This window comes from Pelodiscus sinensis, chromosome 3 (genome assembly GCF_052426305.1).
Source record: "Pelodiscus sinensis isolate ZL-2025 chromosome 3, ASM5242630v1, whole genome shotgun sequence".
NCBI classification, from domain to species: Eukaryota; Metazoa; Chordata; order Testudines; family Trionychidae; genus Pelodiscus; species Pelodiscus sinensis.
In genome coordinates, this window is record NC_143054.1 from 53944770 (window position 1) to 53965544 (window position 20775).

General features: G+C 41.8%; 1 protein-coding gene across 7 annotated transcripts in view; it reads left to right on the top strand.

Moving 5' to 3' along the window:
* FAM135A (family with sequence similarity 135 member A) overlaps positions 1-20775 on the top strand; it is a 134476-nt gene that overhangs the window by 67980 nt on the left and 45721 nt on the right. For all 7 annotated transcript variants that reach the window (XM_025186756.3, XM_006127228.5, XM_025186759.3 and 4 more), the window contains 2 exons: positions 2044-2093; positions 8507-8662. In XM_025186756.3, the coding sequence (XP_025042541.1) occupies positions 2044-2093; positions 8507-8662 (206 nt within the window). The remainder of the gene's footprint in view (positions 1-2043; positions 2094-8506; positions 8663-20775) is intronic.

A 20775-nucleotide genomic window follows, 5' to 3' on the forward strand; every position in this document is an offset into this window, starting at 1 on the left:
AATTCTCTGGTCCAGCAACGTGTGTGGTCCAGCATTGTTTTAGTTAATCAGATGTCCCCTTTGGGTGTGGCCAAGTTTTCCATGGTCCCATAACGTTTCTTTACAGCCACCACTCCTGGCTCTGTGTTCTTTGCTGTTATTTAGCTCTAAATTGCGCCCTAAATGTCTTTGAACAGTCCAGTAAGCAGTGGAAGTGTTGGTTATGTTGCTAGATAATATTGACCTCCTGTGGTTCGGCAAATTCTCTTGTTTGGCACCCGTCAGGTCTTCAGGATGCAGTACTAGAGAGGTTCAGCCTATGTTCCATTTTTTGAAATACCTACAATATCATGAAAATCAAGGACAGTTGAAGAAATAATTTATCTCCTGGCAATATAAATGAGTGAGACTATTGAGTGTTCATGATGTGAGGCTTGTCCATAAGTCTTTGAAGGATTTGGGCTTTACTCTGCATACAGTTCTGTTAATTTCAACACTAAATTCATTCTTACAAGATATTTTATTATCTAATCTCAAACTGTCTTCATGTACAATTTCACAATATCGACAACTTGAAATGATAAAGAGTACTTATTTTTTAACAAATATGTATTCCCTGAATAATTTGAACTAAGGTTAAAAAAAAGTGATAACTTTGGCAGCCTGGCCAGTATATTTGAGATATTTCATAAGAGAGAACTCTTCTTTAAAAATAGATTCTTTTTGAGTACGAGAGAGAGGTACAGTTGTTTCGTAAGTGTTCCTGGCATTTAATTGCTACCTTTCTTTTTATAAAGATTGTGCCCCATTCTCAATCCTGCATATGATCAGATTCTACTACCATGCTCAAAACTCTTCCAAAAAAATTCTGCCATTCCAAATATAGAGAGAAAATATTTCTAATTTATAGATAAGTCAGAGCTGCAAAATTTCTGATAAGTTTGGTTGGCAGGTATTTAAAAGAATAGTTTCAAGAATAAGAAATTGAAAAGCTCATGAGCCTCTTTTCTAATTAGAGTTAGACACTTGAGTCATTTAGATGCTTTAGAAATTTGTATGCAAAATATTAATTTTTATTCTATCAAGTATACAAATTTATATAAAATACATGTACATTAGCTATACCACAAAATATAAATGCCTTATTTACATACAAAAGAGTTGATACTTCTTAACAAATTTTATTTTTTTTATTCTGAAATTCTCTATTGATATAAAAGCATTTTAATCCAGCAGTTTTCTTTTATTGGGAAAAAAAATGAACAATTTATCAAGTCCTAAAAATGAATGTTTATAACTGTGGAATGGTTCCAGAAAACAGTTACATATGTGTGTATTATGCATTCCACTGACTTCAACAGGACTATATATATGTTTAGTTTTTCACATATGGGTTGAGGCGTATATATTACTGGAACAAAGAATGTACATCATATAAATCAACACTTAGGCCCTGATCCTGAAGTCCAATCCATGAGGATGAGCCCTATAGAAGTGAGTGAGACTGTGCAAGGGTACAGACACACTGATCTAATTGCATCATCATCATGACCTTAGTCTTGATTTCAGTCATGAACTTCAAATCACTAAAATACAAATGTCAGTTCCTTTTATTATGCTGTGTTCCTTTAAAGGGACATCTTCTATTTTAAAAAAAATCACACATCTATATGAAAGTGTTATCGATAACATCTAAGGTTACTATGATTAAAGGAATGTTCTAACCTTTATCAGTAGGTTTTCTTTATGCATTTGTCAACATAGTATGTGTGTGTCCCTGTTGCTCAGTTTTTTCAGTTACTCATTTCCCATGGTTCTTATAAATATTTCAAATAGCTACCGGAGAGATTAAAAAAAGTAGGCAAACATAATTATAAAATTAAATTAAACAATAACATACTAGCTTTCAAGTTGAGGTTGGCTTTTAAATGACATCATGCTTTCTTTGAGTCTTTTTTTGATAAATTACTTTATGAGGGAAGTTGATTTGCTTTATAAGTTGGAAAGTATTAGTCTAAATTTGGTAAAATATAATTTCATGCATATGCATCCTAATCTTTTCAGAGAACATAGATGTAGAAGCTCGCCTTACAGAACTGTGTGAAGAAGTAAAGGTACTTTTTGTCTTCTATTCATAATAAATATAAAATAAGTTAAAAGCAAAATATTTTTCTGTCAGTATTTCATAGATTGCTGCAGAGAACATTTCTGGTTTTAGTAATAATTTCCTATGTTGTTTGTTGTTCATTTCAAGAGATGGTGTATCACGCTTATGGACTGTGGCAATTTGAGTGACATAATTACTAGTGATGTTTGAAATGCAAAGACTACTGAGTCAATTTTAATTTTGGTACTATTTCTCCTCCAGTTGGACAGTCTGTTGCTAATCTCTACCTACTCTTCTTTAAATTTGACTTTCTTCTAACTGTTCTCTTTCTAACCCTTCTCTGCCTAGAATCTGAGAAATAATAATAAAAAAAATTTGCTTTCAACAGACTTTTCTTCTATTTTACCTCATCGCCAGGTTCTGATATCTTACTTTTGCTACTCCATAACCTATGATTTATATCCCAATTTCCCTTATTACTACTTTCAAATCAACTTCCCTTATTTTATTAACCCAAAACACAATTTCAGTATGCCTTTGTATTCCATTTTCTATCTGTAAACCTTTTCCTCTTCTACTTTATTGCCAAAATCCTTGGACATAAATGTCTACTTTCTCTGCTTAGTTTTCCTTCACAATTCTCTCCTTAGAATTTATCCAGTTATATGCTCTCTTCATTCCATAAAAACTGACCTGAGCTAGGTTACTATTTACTCTGAGCAAAGGTTAAATCAGGAATTCACAAATATTTTCATAGCGTAGTCCTCCTTTTTTGTAATTCAGGAATATGCAGTCCATTCTCCCTTTCATTCTCAATAGCATAATATTGCTGAGGCAATTATGTGCAGCAGTATACCTTGGGTAAGAGCAACATGTCCCTCTGTTGGTCCGATGGAGCAGGCAGCAGGTTAGGCTGCTTGGGGTTTGTCCGGGTGGGGCAGGCTCTTGTGGTGCGTAAGAGGCCAGCGCCTCTTCCCCTTCCCCCACAGCAGGTTGGGCTGTGCCATGCCCAGCAGCAGTGAGAGGATGCCACACAGGGACTGAGGACCCTGTACACGCAGGAGGCAAGTGGGGTCCTGGGGTCTTTTGGGGCTTTGCACCCACGGGGACTCAGTCAGGGGGAGGGGCTGAGCAGCGGCTCGGCTCCCAGCCGTGCAATGGACTGGACCTCTGTGAGACACCAGCATCACCTGGACACCATAGCATCACCTACCTACCCACCCCCACCTTGCTGCGCCGCGTCCAGCTTCCCTGCCCCTTGCTCCTCCATTTCCTTGAGCCACCCTCCCGAACCACCATGACCCCAGCCCTATTCCCAGGCACTCCTTGCCCCCATCTCCCTGCCCCTGGCTAGTCTGCTTCTACGCCCTCCCTCCTGGACAGACTCTTCACCCTCCTCCCTGGCTAGATACCATGCCTCCAGCCTGCTCTTGCACCCTACCTCCCACCCAGACCTTGCACCCTCACCCCTTTCTGCACCCCACCTCCCTCCTAGATCCTGCATCCCATCCCTATCCCACTCACTGGCAGCCCTGTCCTGTGCACTGAACACCTCATTTGTGTCCTCGCCCCAGATCCTAAGGAGATCCATAAAATCCACTAGCTCAGGAACCCCAGAAAAATAGATCTGGCCTATGGGAAGTCCTGAACCTCAGTCCTCCCTGTCCTTTCTCTTCTCTTCACCCCGTGGGGTTGGAATACTAGAGGAGTGAGGTCTCAGTTGGGAGCCACATCAGTGAGGGTTGGGGGTTTTTTGGAGGAGTTTTTTTGCTTCTCGTTTGTGTGGTCCCCAACTGGTTTTTCTTTGGGTCAGTGGCCCCTGACACAAAAATGGTTCCCCATGTCTGCCATAAATAAAGAAAAGATTGAAACCTTTTGTGTTGGACATTAGTTAATATTTTTCTTTATTTAAAATGAAGTTTGAAAAACTAACATGAGAAAGTTAAAGCGCTTAAGCTATGTAATAATTTAAATTAAACCAGTCTCCCTAGCTGCAGCACTAGCAAAATGTCTCGGTGTAATTATGTAATTAATGGTGAGTTACCATTAGCAACTGGTGGCCGGCAGAAAGGTTTACATTGAGCCAGATGGTCTGTGGGCCAAAAAGTTTGAGAACCACTGACTTAGAGGTTTCATCTCTGTTCCCAACCTCACCTAGATGATTATTACATCTCTGACCTTTGTCCTTTCTCCAGTCTTATGTCTCCAGATACTCCTAAGATATCTCTTCTTGATTTGTCCCAGTGTGAAGTTAAACTCCTCTTTTCCAAAATGGAACTTTTTAATCTTTTCGTCCGCTTTCTTTTTTTCTGACTGTTGAAAATACCAGTACTTACCAATCTCTCAAGATTAAAATATCTGTGCATTTTTTTTTTACTTTGAATTAGTTACTCTCTTGGTCCTCAAAAGCATGTTGGGTGTTTTACACATCCACACTCCCGCCCATCCCCCACTCCACAAGACTGGATTCTAGGGTCGTTTGAGTGTAAACGACTAACTGTTGAACTGATAAGTGGATGCTTACCAGTTAATGATGTTACACTCAGCAAAGCTGCTCCCCAGGAGCCAGGTGGGCAAAAGATACCTGCTCTACTGCTGGGGAGGAGGCCTCACTGCCACAGAGAAGCCTCCTTCCCAGGAGTCCGGCTGGCAGGGACTGAGGTTCCTACTTCCGGAGAAGCTTCACTGCTAAGCTTTTCATCAGTGTTTCCCAAATGGTGTTCTGCAGAACCCCGGGGTTCCGTGAAGTGAAAATAAGGGTTCTGCAAGAAAATTCCATTATAGTAAGATTTTATTATTGAAAAAAATAATTATTAATATTTTATGCATATTAGTTTTTGAGCTTCATTTTTTGTACACATTAAATGTGATTTTTGTTTCTAAATATGTGAAGTTAACTAAATGTTGATATCATGACCTTGTTTAGCATTTGTTTATTCTTATTCTTATTTGTGGTCTACTTTTTCACCTTCATATATAAGACTGTTATTCGGGGATCCGCAAAATTCTTTTGGATTTTAAAAGGGTTCTGTGGCCAAATAAAATTGGGAAACACTGCTTTACATGACAGCCTGCAGTGCAGGAAACTGTGTAACTGTTGAGATTTTCAGCAGTTACACCGTTACCCTATTACACAATTTTTAACATTCCTACTGGATTCTAGCCACCTGAATGCTGAACATAGTATGAACAACAAAGGGAAAGGAATGTATTCCTAAATAGAAAAATAACAAGTGAGATTATTTATAGATAAATTAAATGTATTCAAGTATGTAGAGTCTGATGAAAGTTTGATGGTGAGGTCCCAGAAGACTGGTTTCTATACTACTACAGTGGTTTACAGAGACAAAAAGAGCTTCCTTGTGAAAGGCAGCATATAGGACCGGTGGATGCAGCCCTAAATTGCCTACCTCATAGCCTTCAGTGTCAGAATATGGTAGGGCTGGGGGTAAGAAGAGTAATTGGAGCATACTATGCTCTGGCAGTTCTGTTCAATTCTGCAGAACAGTGCATAGCCAGTCAGATAAAATTAGAGCAGCCCGTTAGCCTTCTCTAAATTACGCAATGGTCAGTATTAGCTCTCAAATAAAAATCTTGGAGGAACAAGTATAGATGAAAGCTCCCTTTAACCTGCCCATACCTCTTTCTGAGCTTGGGCTGTTCCTTGAAGTGCATGCAGCTCAAAGTTCAGGCAAAATGTCAATTGAGAGCAACAAATAGTGGGAAGAAACTGAAGTATGGAGAACTTGTACATCATCTCACTACACCTAATTCCTGATTCTTCTTCCTCGGCAACATAACCAAAATTAGCTCTTTCTTTACTAAACTAGCTGCTAACATTTTTGCATCAATACCTTGGATCATTTCTCACCTGGATTACCTTCCCTTGCCACTCGTATGTTTATAGTGGGGCTTCAAGAACATGTCGCTGGTCTAATAGCAATTTTAATTAAGGCTGTCAAGTGATTCAAAATTAATCAAGATTAATTACATGATTAAAATTAATCATTAATCACATGATTAATCACACTTAATAATAAAGTATAATTTATTTAAATAGTTTGATGTTTTCTAAATTTTTAAAAATACTGATTTAAATTATAGCACAGAATACAGTGTTATGAGTATTTATACTGTAAAAAACAAAAATAGTATTTCCCAATTCACATCATATAAGTACTTTAGTGCATTCTCTTTATTATAAGACTTGAACTTACAAATACAGAATTATACACAAAACCCACTACATTAAAAAATAAAACAATGTAAAACTACAAGTCCATTCAGTCCTATTTTTTTGTTCAGCCAGTTGTTCAGAAAAGCAAGCTTTTTCTATATTTGCAGGAAATAACGCTGCCTGCTTCTTGTTCAGTGTCACCTAAAAGTGAGAATAGATGTTTGTGTGCCACTGTTGTAACCAGTGTTGTAATGTATTTACATGCCAGATGCGCTAAAGATGTCCCTTCATGCTTCAACTACCATGCCAGAGGACACACATCCATGTTGATGACAGGTTCTGCTCAATAATAATCCAAAGTAAAGTGGATTGATGCATGTTAATTTTTATCATCCAAGTCAGATATCACCAGCAGAAGGTTAATTTTTATTTATTTATTTATTTTTATTTTTTTGGTACTTTGGGTTCTTTTGTTTCTACAATGGAGTGTTGCTCTTTTAAGACTTCTGAAACCATGTGCCACACCTCATCTCTCTCAGATTTTGAAAGGGCACTTCAGAATAAACCATGGGTCAAGTGCTGTAGCTGTCTTTAGAAATGTAGTACCTTCTTTGCATTTTGTCAAATCTGCAGCAAAAATGTTCTTAAAATGAACATGTGGCGAGTCATTATCTGAGACAACTGTAACATAAAAGATATGGCATATGTATGGGGGTAAAACAGAGACATACAATTTTCCCTCAAGTTCAGTCACAAATTGTATTAATGCATTATTTTTGTGAGCACCATCAGCATGGATGCATGTCCTCTGGAATGGTTACCAAAGCATGAAGGGGCATACAAAGTATTTAGCATATCTGGCATATAAACACCTTTCAATGCTAGCTTAAAGAAAAATCCCAATGCGAACACCTGTTCTCCCTTTCTGGTCACATTGTAAATAAGAAGTAAGCAGCATTATCTCTCATAAATGTAAACATACTTGTTTGTCTTAATGATTAGCAAAATAAGTAGTACTGTAAGCTCTGTAGAAGTAGTACTGTAAGTAGGACTTGTAAGCTCTAAAGTTTTGCAGTTTGTTTTTGAATGCAGTTATGTAACAAAAAAAATGTACATTTGTAAGTTTCACTTTTCCAATAGGATGCACTATGGTATTTTTATGAGGAGAACTGAAAAATACTAGTTTTGTGTATTATTTTTTCAATGGAAATATTTGTAATAAAAATAAATACAAAGTGAGCATTTTATTTTGTGTTGAGTTGAAGATGCAGAAAAACATCCAAAATATTTAATACATTTCAGTTGGCATTCAATTGTTTAACAGTGTAAACTGGTGACTGATCATGATTGACAGCCCTAACTTAATGCATGGTGTTGTTTTTCTGAGATTAGTTTAGATTAGTGTTAAAATATATATAGTAATTGAACATTAAGATCCTTATAGCAGGGAATGCCAAGGAAAAACACCATCTGTAACAATCAAATTACATTTAACTCTAATGGAACCATGCTGCAAGAGAATGTCTTAGGGCTGCACTAAAACTCAAGAAGGAAATACTCCATTTCCTATATATCTTTGTTTTCGAGGGACTGGTTCTACAACATCATTAGAACCTCTTGAGAATGGGCCCTACGGAAGCAAAATGTCTTTTTAAAAATACAAGTACCCCACAGTCATAATCAGTGGATATATGGTGCTATGTTGGAGATATGGTGCTAACTTTAAACTAGATGTAAGAGAGCGTCCGTATCTCAGCTTTATAGCTGCAACACCCATTGTTGGCAATCATACTGGTTTTGTTAGTGTGTCATGTTCTCAATCACAAATTTTATTAATACATTTTTTAATGATTCCCAGTTTTTGTTCTTTATACTGTAGTTTAAAACTATACCAAGTACAGTGGTTACAAACTGGCCTTCATTTTAAAATTGATATTTTAAACAATTGTTGTGAGTCAAGTTTTCATTGAAATTTAAGACGATGTAGCCTGATTCTAAAAGACTTTTCAGGATAAAATCCAGAACTACACAAAAGGTGTTCTGTTAGTAATGTAATTTTAAATGAAACCAATTGTTTTTTATATTTAGATGAAAAAGCTTTAATTTAAGCATCCTTTTTCATAAAATTGTTGTATTTTATTTTACTATATGAAACTGAGTTTAATTTGTTCTGTGTGCATGTTACTGTATCCTCTATACCAATTATTTATATATGTAGTAAGAATATTTTTTCCTGACTTCAGAAAATGGAAAACCCTGATGAACTGGCAGAACTTATCAACATGAATCTTGCACAGCTTTGCTCTCTTCTTATGGCTCTGTGGGGACAGTTTCTAGAGATCATTACTTTGCAGGAGGAAGTCACAGCATTACTTGCCCAAGAACATCACACTCTGAGGGTAAGTATTGAACCTGACAGTTGGGCATTACATAGAACAAATTCACATCTTTTTAAATTTAATTGATGACCTTTTAATCTGTAAACTGGTAGACTTTGTCAGATGACAAATTCTACTTTTTTCTGCTATACCTGCCTGGTCTACCCATTGTACTCCTCTGTTACGTGTAGGAATTCCTTGCCAGCCATAAATCAAAACATTCAACTTATTGAATGATAGTATTTATAACATCTTGAAGAGAAACGGCTGTTATGGGGAATCTTAGAAGAAAAGAGACAAATAAGAAACAATCCAGGGCATGAGTAACAAGCATCTGCTTTGGGCTTATTTTAAACAAAACAAGTGTTGCTGGTTGGGAGTAAAATACTTTCAAGAATAAGCAAAACTATGAGCAGAGCCTCAAATTAAGGTATTTTCTCCTTCCTCTCTTCAATTATTAAGATTATGTACAAACTTGGAGTTTAGGAGATAGTAGGAGCAGGTAGAAACCTCTTCTGTTTATATCTGATCAGAAAATGGTATCCGTCCTTGCTGATGTTAAACATAAAATATTTGAACTGATGATTTGTAAGTGCAGTATCTTGTACTTGTTTTTAAATACCCTATGATTTTAAATTTTTTTGAATCTTTTTAGTTCTTTGAAAATTACATTTTGATGCACTTACATTAGGTAATTTCAGTCAACTTCATCAGTGTATGCTAAACACCCTGTTAACTATGCTGAGTTATATACATCTACAAAAACATTTTTTTCACTGCCACAACCCTACTGCAGCTTCCACTCCACTATAACATCCCACATAATTTCTATATGCATTACCTCCATATTATTGACAGTGTTGTACTGTTTTACAATAGCTTTTTTATCTATATATTATTATTTCTGTTTGGGATATTATGTGTTTAAAAGAAACTTGTAATGTATACCAATAGAGTCATTTGCTGTTACATGGGTTTGCTTTGGGTTCTCTCTTTTGAAGTTGAGGGATGGCTGCTTTCAAGCTACTTTTGATCTCAGAATCACTTTTGAGCATAAATATTGCTCAAACTTATTTCTTGGGCAGAAAACCAGAGTTTAAATCTTCAAATGTAGCTACAGTAATATACTTCTGTGAGGTATAAACCCAGATTCACAGCCCCAAATCGGGATAGAGGGATTCCATGTTATCCACAATGTAGGGTCCTATGGAGGGATTCACACTTTTGCAGTGTTTCTGAAGTGGCATGACATCTTTGTACTTGAAGGTGATCCTTTTTATAGCTAAAAAGAGCCAAGCTAATCAGGTCTTTTAGAAAGTGACCCACAAGTATTTAAAAATAAATTAAAGTTCCCATATACAGTGAAACTCCGATGGTCTGGCATCTTATGGTCTGGCATTCCTGATGGTCTGGCACCATCAGGAACCCGGAAGTGCTCCGGGCAGCCGGACCATTGGAGCTACTCTGCCCCCAGCTCCCCCGATTCAGCCGCTGCTAAAACTGACCAGCAGCTGAATCGGGGACGCCTAGGGCAGAGCAGTTGGAGTGCTGCTGGGTTAGTCCCGTAGCGCTGCCCCTCGGGGCTGCGGGACCCAACCCAGCAGCACCCCAGCTGTCCCCGATTCAGCCGCTGCTGAAACTGACCAGCGGCTAACTCCAGGAAGCCCGAGGCAGAGCTGCTCTGCCCCGGCTTCCTGGAATCAGCCCCTGATCAGTTTCAGCAGCGGCTGACTTGGATACACCTAGGACAGAGCAGCTGGGGTGCTGCCGGGTTGGTCCAGTAGCGCTGAGGAGTGGCGCTGCGGGACCAACCTGGCAGCACCCCAGCTGCTCTGCCACAGGCGTCCCCAAGAGCAGCTGGGGTGCTGCCGGGTTGGTCTCACAGCGCCGAGGGGCAGCACTACCGGACCAATCCGGCAGCGCTCCAGCTGCTCTGGTGCAGGCGACCCCGATTCAGCCACTGCTGAAACTGACCAGCAGCGGCTGAATCAGGGACGCCTGGGGCAGAGCCGGACTATCAGAAGGGGGAGCTATGAGGGGTCTGGGGTGGCATCCCCCCACCTCACCCCAGACCCCTTATAGCCCCCCTTTCCGATAGTCCGGCAAATCTGATAATCCGGCACCCCCTGGGTCCTAAAGGTGCCGGATTATCGGAAGTTTACTGTACTATGTGCTCTATCCAGACATCAAAGGGTGAAAAGGAAATGCAGGATATAAATAGTACTAAACCTCTCTTTGTCTCTTGACAAACTCAGGTTTTTTGGGTCCAGCTCTTTGGTCACAGTTGGACATGAATTGGGTCAGAGGTTCCCAAACTTTTTGACACGGGGACCAGTAAATCCATTCACGAGCTTTTGGAGGACCGGTAACAATCATTTGCATATTCATTAATCAAATGATAAATATTCAGATAAGTTGTTTCTGGTCCTCCAAAGCCCCCAGTGCCAGCTTTAGCAAAACTTTTGATATGGTCACCCATAATATTCTTGCCAGCAAATTAAGGAATACGGATTGGATAAATGGAGTGTAAGACAGACAGAAAGCTGGTTAGAACAGGGTTTCCCAAACTTTTTACTTTAGTTGAAACCCTTTTTTTCCCATACTGTTTTTTGCAGCCCAAAAATATAAACACGTACAAAACAAACTGAGAAAATATCAGACATATAACATGTCTGGTATTTTCTCATTAGGTAAGTTGTATTATTACTAGATGTATCAGTTCGTACTTTTGAACTGCCTGGCTGGTAAATGTGCTCAGACTGCATGAGTGTGTCTACCAGCCAGACAGTTCACAACTACTCGAGAGGGTGGGGGAGGCACAATAGAATCCCCGGGCCGGACTCACTTGTGCTTTGTGGGGGGGAGAGAGGGAGGGGAAGGGGAGCAGTGCCCCAAGATCTGCATATGGCCGGGTCAGTCCTGCTTCCCGCCTGCCGATTCGCTCCCCCCTGCTGCGCCTCTGGCCAGCCCCACTTCCTCCAGCCCCCTCCCGGACAGCCAGTTCTCCCCCACTTCTCCTCCCAATCTCCCTTGGCCAGCCCCACTGCCCACGTCCAGCCCTACTTCCGGCGGCTCCTTCACCACCACCCCCATCTTCCCCGGCCAGCTCCCTACCCCCGACCTCATGCACCCCACCAGCTCTGCTTCCGCCGGCCCCCCAATCTCTCCCAGACAGTCCCAGGCAAGCCATGCTTCCAGCGGCCGCTTCTCCCCTACTCCTTCTCCTGATCTCCTAGCCAGCTGCCTGCCACCCGGCCAGCTCTGCTTCCGCCAGCTGCCCGTCCCCCAATCTCCCTAGCCCACCCCAATTTTCCCGTCCGGTGCTGCTTCCGATGGCTGGCTGTCCCCGCTCCTTCCCCACCACCCCCCGACCTCTCCTAGCTACGCCTCTGCCGGGATCCGGAACATCCGGCTGCAGACTCTGCCCAGGCTGGCCGAGGCCTTGGGGGACCCGGCGCCACACAGGCAGTCCGGGAGCCTGAAACACCCTGGCAACCACGCTGAGGCCCGGTATTTTTTTCCTGTGGCGTGGTACCGGGCCACAGCCCATAGTTTGGGAAATGCTGAATTGGGTAATATACCATCAATTGAGAAACCCTCCTGGAACTAACTTATAGGATGGCAGTTACATGGATTTTTTTAAATTTGTAGAGCACTAGCTTGCAAAGGTAATTTTTTTTTTACTGTTTTCTATACCAGAAGATTAAAAAACACGTATCTTTTAATGAAAAATAAGAAAAAAATCAATGTCTACTTAATTGACCCATATAGGTTGGCTGTAGGAGTGAGTAGAAAACTCTCGTCCATATAGTAGTCCACAGAAGACACTCTGTTGTTCACATATCATTGGAACTGCAGCCAATCCTAGAGTTCAGGGGACCTAAAATAAAAAGGGAATGGTAAATTTATGAATATTGATTTCAAAGAATGTTTGACTGTCTACTTGGAACCTAATTCTGTGACTCACCCTATAGCACTTTAGGTTATGCACTAAATACTAGTATGAGTCTTTATGCTCTGGGAATCCAGGAGAGCTTCTTGTGCAGAACTTGCAGTGAAAAGTGTTCTCACTTGTGATATGGTCTGTTCATATCCAGTGGTGCACCTTTTTTGGTTTCAGGTTGCTAATAATTGTAGTTGTGATAAGAGAGATCCTGTTTTTTGTCTCTTAGCCACAAAGTCTTTTGCACTTTTATTGCAAGAAATTGGTAGATTGCTTAATAACATGTTCTATTTAATGTTTCTTATTTGCTGATTGTACCATTCTCATATAGACCATCCCTTTTGCAAAGCATCACCTCTCCCTATGACAGGGGTGAACATAAGAACGGCCGTACTGGGTCAGACCAAAGGTCCATCCAGCCCAGTACCCTGTCTGCCGACAGCGGCCAATGCCAGGTGTCCCAGAGAGAGTGAATCGAACAGGTAATGATTAAGTGATCTTTCTCCTGCCATCCATGTCCACCCTCTGACAAACAGAGGCTAGGGACACCATTCCTTACCCATACTGGCTAATAGCCCTTAACCTTCATGAATTTATCTAGTTTTCTTTTAAACCCTGTTATAGTCCTAGCCTTCACAACCTCCTCAGGCAAGGAGTTCCACAGATTGACTGCGCTGTGTGAAGAAGAACTCCTTTGTATTGTTTTAAACCTGCTACCCATTAGTTTCATTTGGTGGCCCCTAGTTCTTATATTATGGGAACAAGTAAATAGCTTTTCCTTATTCACTTTCTCCACATCACTCATGATTTTATATACCTCTATCATATCCTCCTTTAGTCTTCCCTTTTCCAAGCTGAAAAGTCCCAGTCTCTTTAATCTCTTCTCATATGGGACCTGTTCCAAACCCCTAATCATTTTAGTTGTCCTTCTCTGACCCTTTTCTAATGCCAGTATATCTTTTTTGAGATGAGGAGACCACATCTGTATGCAGTATTCAAGATATGGGCGTACCATGAATTTATATAAGGGCGATAAGATATTCTCCATCTTATTCTCTTTTCCTTTTTTAATGATTTCTGAGATCCTGTTTGCTTTTTTGACTGATACTGCACACTGCGTGGACATCTTCAGAGAACTATCCATCATGACTCCAAGATCTCTTTCCTGATTAGTTGTAGCTAAATTAGTCCCCATCGTATTATATGTATAGTTGGAGTTATTTTTTCTAATGTGCATTACTTTACATTTATCCACGTTAAATTTAATTTGCCATTTTGTTGCCCAGTCACTTAGTTTGGTGAGATCTTTTTGAAGTTCTTCACAGTCTGCTTTGGTCTTAACTACCTTGAACAGTTTAGTTCTGTCTGCAAACTTTGCCACCTCACGGTTTACCACATTCTCCAGATCTTTTATCAATAAGTTAAATAGGATTGGTCCTAGGACTGACCTTTGGGGAACGCCACTAGTTACCCCTCTCCATTCTGAAAATTTACCATTTATTCCTACCTGTCTTTTAACCAGTTCTCAGTCCAAGAATCTTTCCTCTTATCCCATGACAACTTAATTTACATAAGAGCCTTTGGTGAGGGACCTTGTCAAAGGCTTTCTGGAAATCTAAGTACACTATATCTACTGGATCCCCCTTGTCCACAAGTTTGTTGACCCCTTCAAAGAACTCTAATAGATTAGTAAGACATAATTTTCCTTTACAGAAACCATGTTGATTGTTGCCCAGCAAATTATGTTCTTCTATGTGTCTGACAATTTTATTCTTTACTGTTGTTTCAACTAATTTGCCCGGTACTGACGTTAGATTTACCGGTCTGTAATTGCCGGGATTGCCTCTAGAGCCCTTTTTAAATATTGGCGTTACATTAGCTGTCTTCCAGTCATTGGGTACAGAAGCTGATTTAAAGAATAGGTTACAAACCATAATTAATAGTTCCGCAATTTCACATTTGAGTTCTTTCAGAACTCTTGGGTGAATGCCATCTTGTCCCGGTGACTTGTTACTGTTAAGTTTATCAATTAATTCCAAAACCTCCTCTAATGACACTTCAATCTGTGACAAGTCCTCAAATTTGTCACCTACAAAGGACTGGTCAGGTTTGAGAATCTCCCTAACATCCTCAGTCATGAAGACTGAAGCAAAGAATTAATTTAGTTTCTCCTCAATGACTTCATTGTCTTTAAGTGCTCCTTTTGTATCTCAATCATCCAGGGGCTCCACTGGTTGTGTAGCAGGCTTCTTACTCCTGATGTACTTAAAAAACCATTTTATCACATTTTGAGGTTTTGGCTAGCTGTTCTTCAAAGTCCTTTTTGGCTTTTCTTATTACATTTTACACTTAATTTGGTAGTGTTTATGCTCCTTTCTATTTACCTCACTAGGATTTGACTTCCACTTTTTATAAGATGTCTTTTTATCTCTCACTGCTTCTTTTACATAGTTGTTAAGCCATGGTGACTCTCTTTAGTTCTTCTACTATGTTTTTTAATTTGGGGTATACTTTTAAGTTGGGCCTCTATTATGGTGTCTTTGAAAAGTGTCCATGCAGCTTGCAGGGATTTTACTTTAGTCACTGTACTTTTTAATTTCTGTTTAACTAACTTCCTCATTTTTGCATAGTTCCCCTTTTTGAAATTAAATGCCACATTGTTGGGCTGCGGAGGTGTTCTTCCCACCACAGGAATGTTAAATGTTGTTATATTATGGTCACTATTTCCAAGCAGTCTTGTGTAAAATTTTTGAAGTAGCACTGGGCCACCCAGGAAGGGGTGGGGCGGGGCTACCCCATCCCAAGACCATGATTGGTCTGGGGGTTAGGAAGCCCCTTAGCCCCCCCCTTCCCACTAGGCACCCATGCCCTGGAAGAGGCTTGGCACGCTCCCCCACCCCCAGGCTAATCAGGTCCTGAGGGCAGTGGATTACGGTGAAGCTTCCTTCCCACACGGCCAGGGCAGAGCGAAAGAAGCTTCACGCAGCTCCCACACCCTAATTGGCCTTGGGGGGTGAGCTCTCAAAGCCTCCTCCGCTCTCCCCTCTGCCGTGCGAGCAGCACGTGGCACTGCTCCTGGCAGGGTGGGAGGAGGCTTCATGCGCTCCCTCTCTGCGTGCTACTCGCAGGACAGGGGCAGAGCAGAAAAGGCTTTGGGCACTCCCCCCGTCCCCAGGCCCTAATTGGCCTGGTGGTGAGGGAGCAGCTGGGCCTCCGTGGGCCGGATCCATCCGTTTGGTGGGCCAAATCCAGCCCGTGGAGGTCCTTTTGCCCACCCCAGCCCTAAGATAAACATGTATTATGCTGAGTGACTTTCCTTGCTCTGGATTTTGTGTAGTGTTTATCAGAGACATTTGGGTCTGTTAGTTATGGTCATTGTATGTCTTGATATTGTAGTGTAAATATTTCTGAAGCAGTTGTGCTGAATTTTTGTTATTGGAGACATTCAGCATATCATGCAATTACAGATTTTGATTGCTGTGTTACAAAAATAACTACAGTATTGCTGAAAGAGAGTTTGTGTACATAGTTACAAAATATATCCAATAAGGTTTTTGATTAGGTTATGTGAAAAAATTATTTAAAATTAGAGAATGTTATTTCTAGTATGTAAACATTTTGTAATGAAAAATGTTTGTTCTATAATGCCATCTTCTGGGAGCCCTGAACATATTATCCTTAAACTATTTCTTCCAGCTTGATATCCCTATTAAAAATATAATGAAATTAAGTATCTCACATTGTTTGCCTGCTCATCTCTGGACAACAATGAGGTCTCCTCAATAATATATTTTTCTAAAAGATCCCTCCTTTTTGTCTGTTTTTATTTCTTATTGATGAACCATAAAACAGTTTTGGGGGCCTTCAAGCTAGAGGATTTGTAACAGGATATAGAGCCTTTCACAGCCAAGTCTTTTTTATGAAACCACCCCAAGTTGGTAATGATAGAAAGTAATTGCCACCTGCTGGTTGGTAGATGTATATTGCACCTCTGGTATTGACATACTTGACTAACTTGCCAACAACTGTCTATATTATAGCTATTCCATTGTATACGGAAACCTGTTTAGAGCTGTTAAACCAACTCCTTTCAAAAGTATTAAAATTCATTTACTAAACAGTTGTTTAAGTTGTCACAGCTCTGTCAGTCCCAGGATATTAGAAAGACAAGGTGGATGAGGTAACATCTTTTATTGAAGGGGTTCCCAAACTTTTTGACATGGGGACCAGTAAATCCATTCACAAGCTTTTGGAGGACCGGTAACATTCATTTGCATATTCATTGAGCAAATGCTAAATATTCAAATAAGTTATTTCTGGTCCTCCCAAAGCCCCCAGTGCCAGCTTTAGCAAAGCTTTTGATACGGTCACCCACAATATTCTTGCCAGCAAGTTAAGGGAATATGGATTGGATAAATGGCTTTGTAAGATGGCTAGAAAGCTGGCTAGACCAGGGTTTTCCAAACTTTTTACTTTAGTTGGAACACAGTTTTTTTTTCAGTACTGTTTTTTGTAGCCTAAAAATATAAATGCATATATAAAAGGAATTAAAAATGAATAAATTTTCAGTGTTTTGCCCGGCTGCAGGACTTGGGGGACCCAGTGCTGCATGGGCATTTCAGGAGCTAGGAGCAGATTGGGGGTAGAGTATCTGGCTAGGAGTGAGGGTATGGAGGGGTAGGGTTGCCAGGTGTCCAGTTTTGTACCGGATAGTCCGGTATTTGAGGGGTCTGTTCTGGAAACAAATTGAGAAAATATTGGACATATAAAATGTCCAGTATTTTCTAATTAGCTAAGTTTTATTATTATTAGGTGTATCAGTCCGTAGGTGTGAACTGCCCGGCTGGTAGATGTGCTCATGCTGCATGAGTGTGTCTACCAGGCAGGCAGTTCGCAACTACTCAAGAGAGGGTATGCGTGGGGGGTGGCAAAATGGAATCCCCGGGACTGGACTTACTTGTGTGCCCGGGTCTGATGTGCCCGGATCAGTCCTGCTTCCCATCGGCCGATTCACTCCCCTGCCCCCGCTTCTCCTCCCGATCTCCCCAGGCCAGCCCCGCTGCCCTCGTCCAGCCCTGCTTTTGACGGCTGGTTCTCCTGTCCTCCTCCTCGTGATCTCCCCCATCCAGCCCCCCTTTTCCCGTCCCCTGGCCAGCCCGCTGCCCCCATCCAGCACTGCTTCTGGAGGCTGATTCTCCAGTCCTCCTCCTCCTGATCTCTGCCAGCCAGTCCCCCTGGCCAGCCCTGCTTCCGCTGCCCTCCCACCCCGATCTCCGCAGGACAGCCCTGCTGCCCCCCAACCCTGCTTCTGCCATCCGATTTCCCCCCCACACACACATCCACCTCCTCCCAGCCCGCCCCGCTCTGCCCAGCCCCGCCCCACTCCCCTCCCAGCAGCCATGTTGAGGCTCAGTATTTTTTCCCCCGGCTGGTAGTTTGGGAAACGCTGTTTTATTGGATCAACTTCTGTTGGTGAAAGACACAAGCTTTTAAACTTTTATATAGAGCTCTTCTTCAGGCCTGGAAAATGTATTGTGAGTGCCACAGCTAAATACAAGGTAGAATAGATTGTTCAGTCTCAGTTAATAGATATTATGAGAGCATTCAAGGTCAAGTGGTCTGTTAACATGTCTCTAGGTATAGGGGACAAAAAAGGGTGCGTGCGGGATTTTGTGGGTAATATTGTTATCATAAGCTATGAATCCAGTGTCTTTATTCAGTCCATGATTTTTTGTGTCTAGCAAAGTTATGAATTTAAGCTTCCAGGTGTTGGGTAGGTTTCGTTTTGAGGATGAGGACTGAGAGGCCAGATATGCTTTGGGAGAAAGTGTTTACCGTGAGGTAATTTGGTGTTTGTCATTTATCATTTTTCTGTGAGAGTGAATTCAAGAGTGTATTGATTATCTTGTTTCACCCACATAGCTGTTTTTGAAACATTTAGAGCATTGTTTTGTACCTTTTGAGATGAATTTGTAGGACGCATCATAAGGTCATTGATGGATTTCATTTATATCATTACATCAATGATAAATCCCTAAGTACCACCATCCATCAAAATGATGTTGCTGCATTCTTCAAATATCTTCAAGGCAATGGACAACTCTCAGCCATCTCAAACACATTGCCAAACTCATCTGTTTCATTCTTTTCCGCAACAGTTTTATATTCAACAACAAACCTTTTATCCAAATCATAGGAACAAGCAAGAGAATTAGGATGGCTTATAAAATTTGCAGATGACACCAAGCTGGGCTGGGTTGTAAGTGTTTTAGAGGATAAGGTCATGCAGAGGAGGAGCGCATGAAGCCTCCTCCCACCCTGCCAGGAGCAGTGCCACGTGCTGCTCGCAGGGCAGGGGGGAGAGCGAACAAATGCAAAGTACAGTAAACTTCCGATAATCCATCACCTTTAGGACCCAGGGGCTGCCGGATTATCAGATATGCCGGACTATCGGAAGAGGGGGCTATGAAGGGTCTGGGATGGTGTGGGGGGATGCCACCCCAGACCCCTCATAGCCCCCCCTTCCGACAGTTCAGTTCTGCCCCAGGCATCCCCGATTCAGCCACTGCTGGTCAGTTTCAGCAGCAGCTGAATTGGGGATGCCTGCGGCAGAGCAGCTGGGGTGCTTCCGGGTTGGTCCGGTAGCGCCGCTCCTTGGTGCTGCAAGACCAACCCGGCAGCACCCCAGCTGCTTCGCCCTAGCTGTCCCCAATTCAGCCGCTGCTGAAATTGACCAGAGGCTGACTCCAGGATGCCCGGGACAGTCCTCGGGCTTCCCAGAGTCAGCCGCTGGTCAATTTCAGCAGCGGCTGAATGGGGACAGCTAAGGTACTGCCGGGTTGATCCCGCAGCCCGGAGGGGCAGCGCTATGGGACCTACCAGACAGCACCCCAGCTGCTCTGCCCCTGGCTTCCCCGATTCAGCCGCTGGTCAGTTTCAGCAGCAGCTGAATCAGGGAAGCCAGGGGCAGAGTAGCTCCAATGGTCCGGCTGCCCAGAGCACTTCCGGGTTCCTGATGGTGCCGGGCCATCAGAAGTGCCGGACCATCAGATGCCGGACCGATGGAGTTTTACTGTACTCCACTTAGGAAAGAACAATCAGTTTCACACATTCAGAATGGGAAGTGACTATCTAGGAAGAAGTACTGCAGAAAGGGATGTAGGGGTCATAGTGGATCACAAACTAATAGGGTTGCCAGGTGTCCAATTTTCTACCGGACCGTCCGGTATTTGCACCGTCTGTCCAGTAGAAAAATTCAGAAAATACCGGACAATACCCCCTCCCCGCCCCGCCAGCTCTGCTTCCCACCCTCCCTCCTCCCGTCTAGCCCCCCAGTCCTCCCCTGCCGGCTCTGCTTCCCGCCCTGCCCACCTCCCGGCCGGTTCTGCCGCCCCTCGCTCCCCTCTCCATCCCCCCGCCCATGACCAAGTGTGTCCGTTTTTTTGGCAGGATCTACCTGGCAACCCTACAAGCTGAATATGAGTGAGCAGTGTGACACTTGCACAAAAAGCAAACATGATTCTGGGACAAAATACAGGACTATGTAGCACTTTAAAGACTAACAAGATGGTTTATTAGGTGATGAGCTTTCGTGGGCCAGACCCACTTCCTCAGATCAAATAGTGGAAGAAAATTGTCACAACCATATATACCAAAGGATACAATTAAAAAAAATGAACACATATGAAAAGGACAAATCAAATTTCAGAACAGAAGGGGATGGGGGAGGGGGGAGGTAAATGTCTGTGAGCTAATGATATTAGAGGTGATAATTGGGAAAGCTATCTTTGTAATGGGTAAGATAATTAGATTCTTTATTCAGACTCAGGTGTAAAGGGTCGAATTTAAGCATGAATAACAGTTCAGAGGATTCTCTTTCAAGTACAGTCTTAAAAGGCTTTTGAAGCAGGATGCAGGTAATTAAGTCGTTGAGACAATGTCCTTTCTGGTTGAAATGGCAAGAAACTGTTTTTTCTTTGTGATCTTGTCTAATATCTGTTTTGTGGGCATTGATCCTTTGGCGAAGTGTCTGAGACGTTTGTCCAATGTACATAGCAGACGGACACTTTCGGCACATGATAGCATAAATTATATTTCTGGATGCACAGGAATATGTGTTCTTGATCTTATAACTCACTTGGTTAGGTCGAATAATGGTATCAGCAGAGTGTATATATATATATATACACAC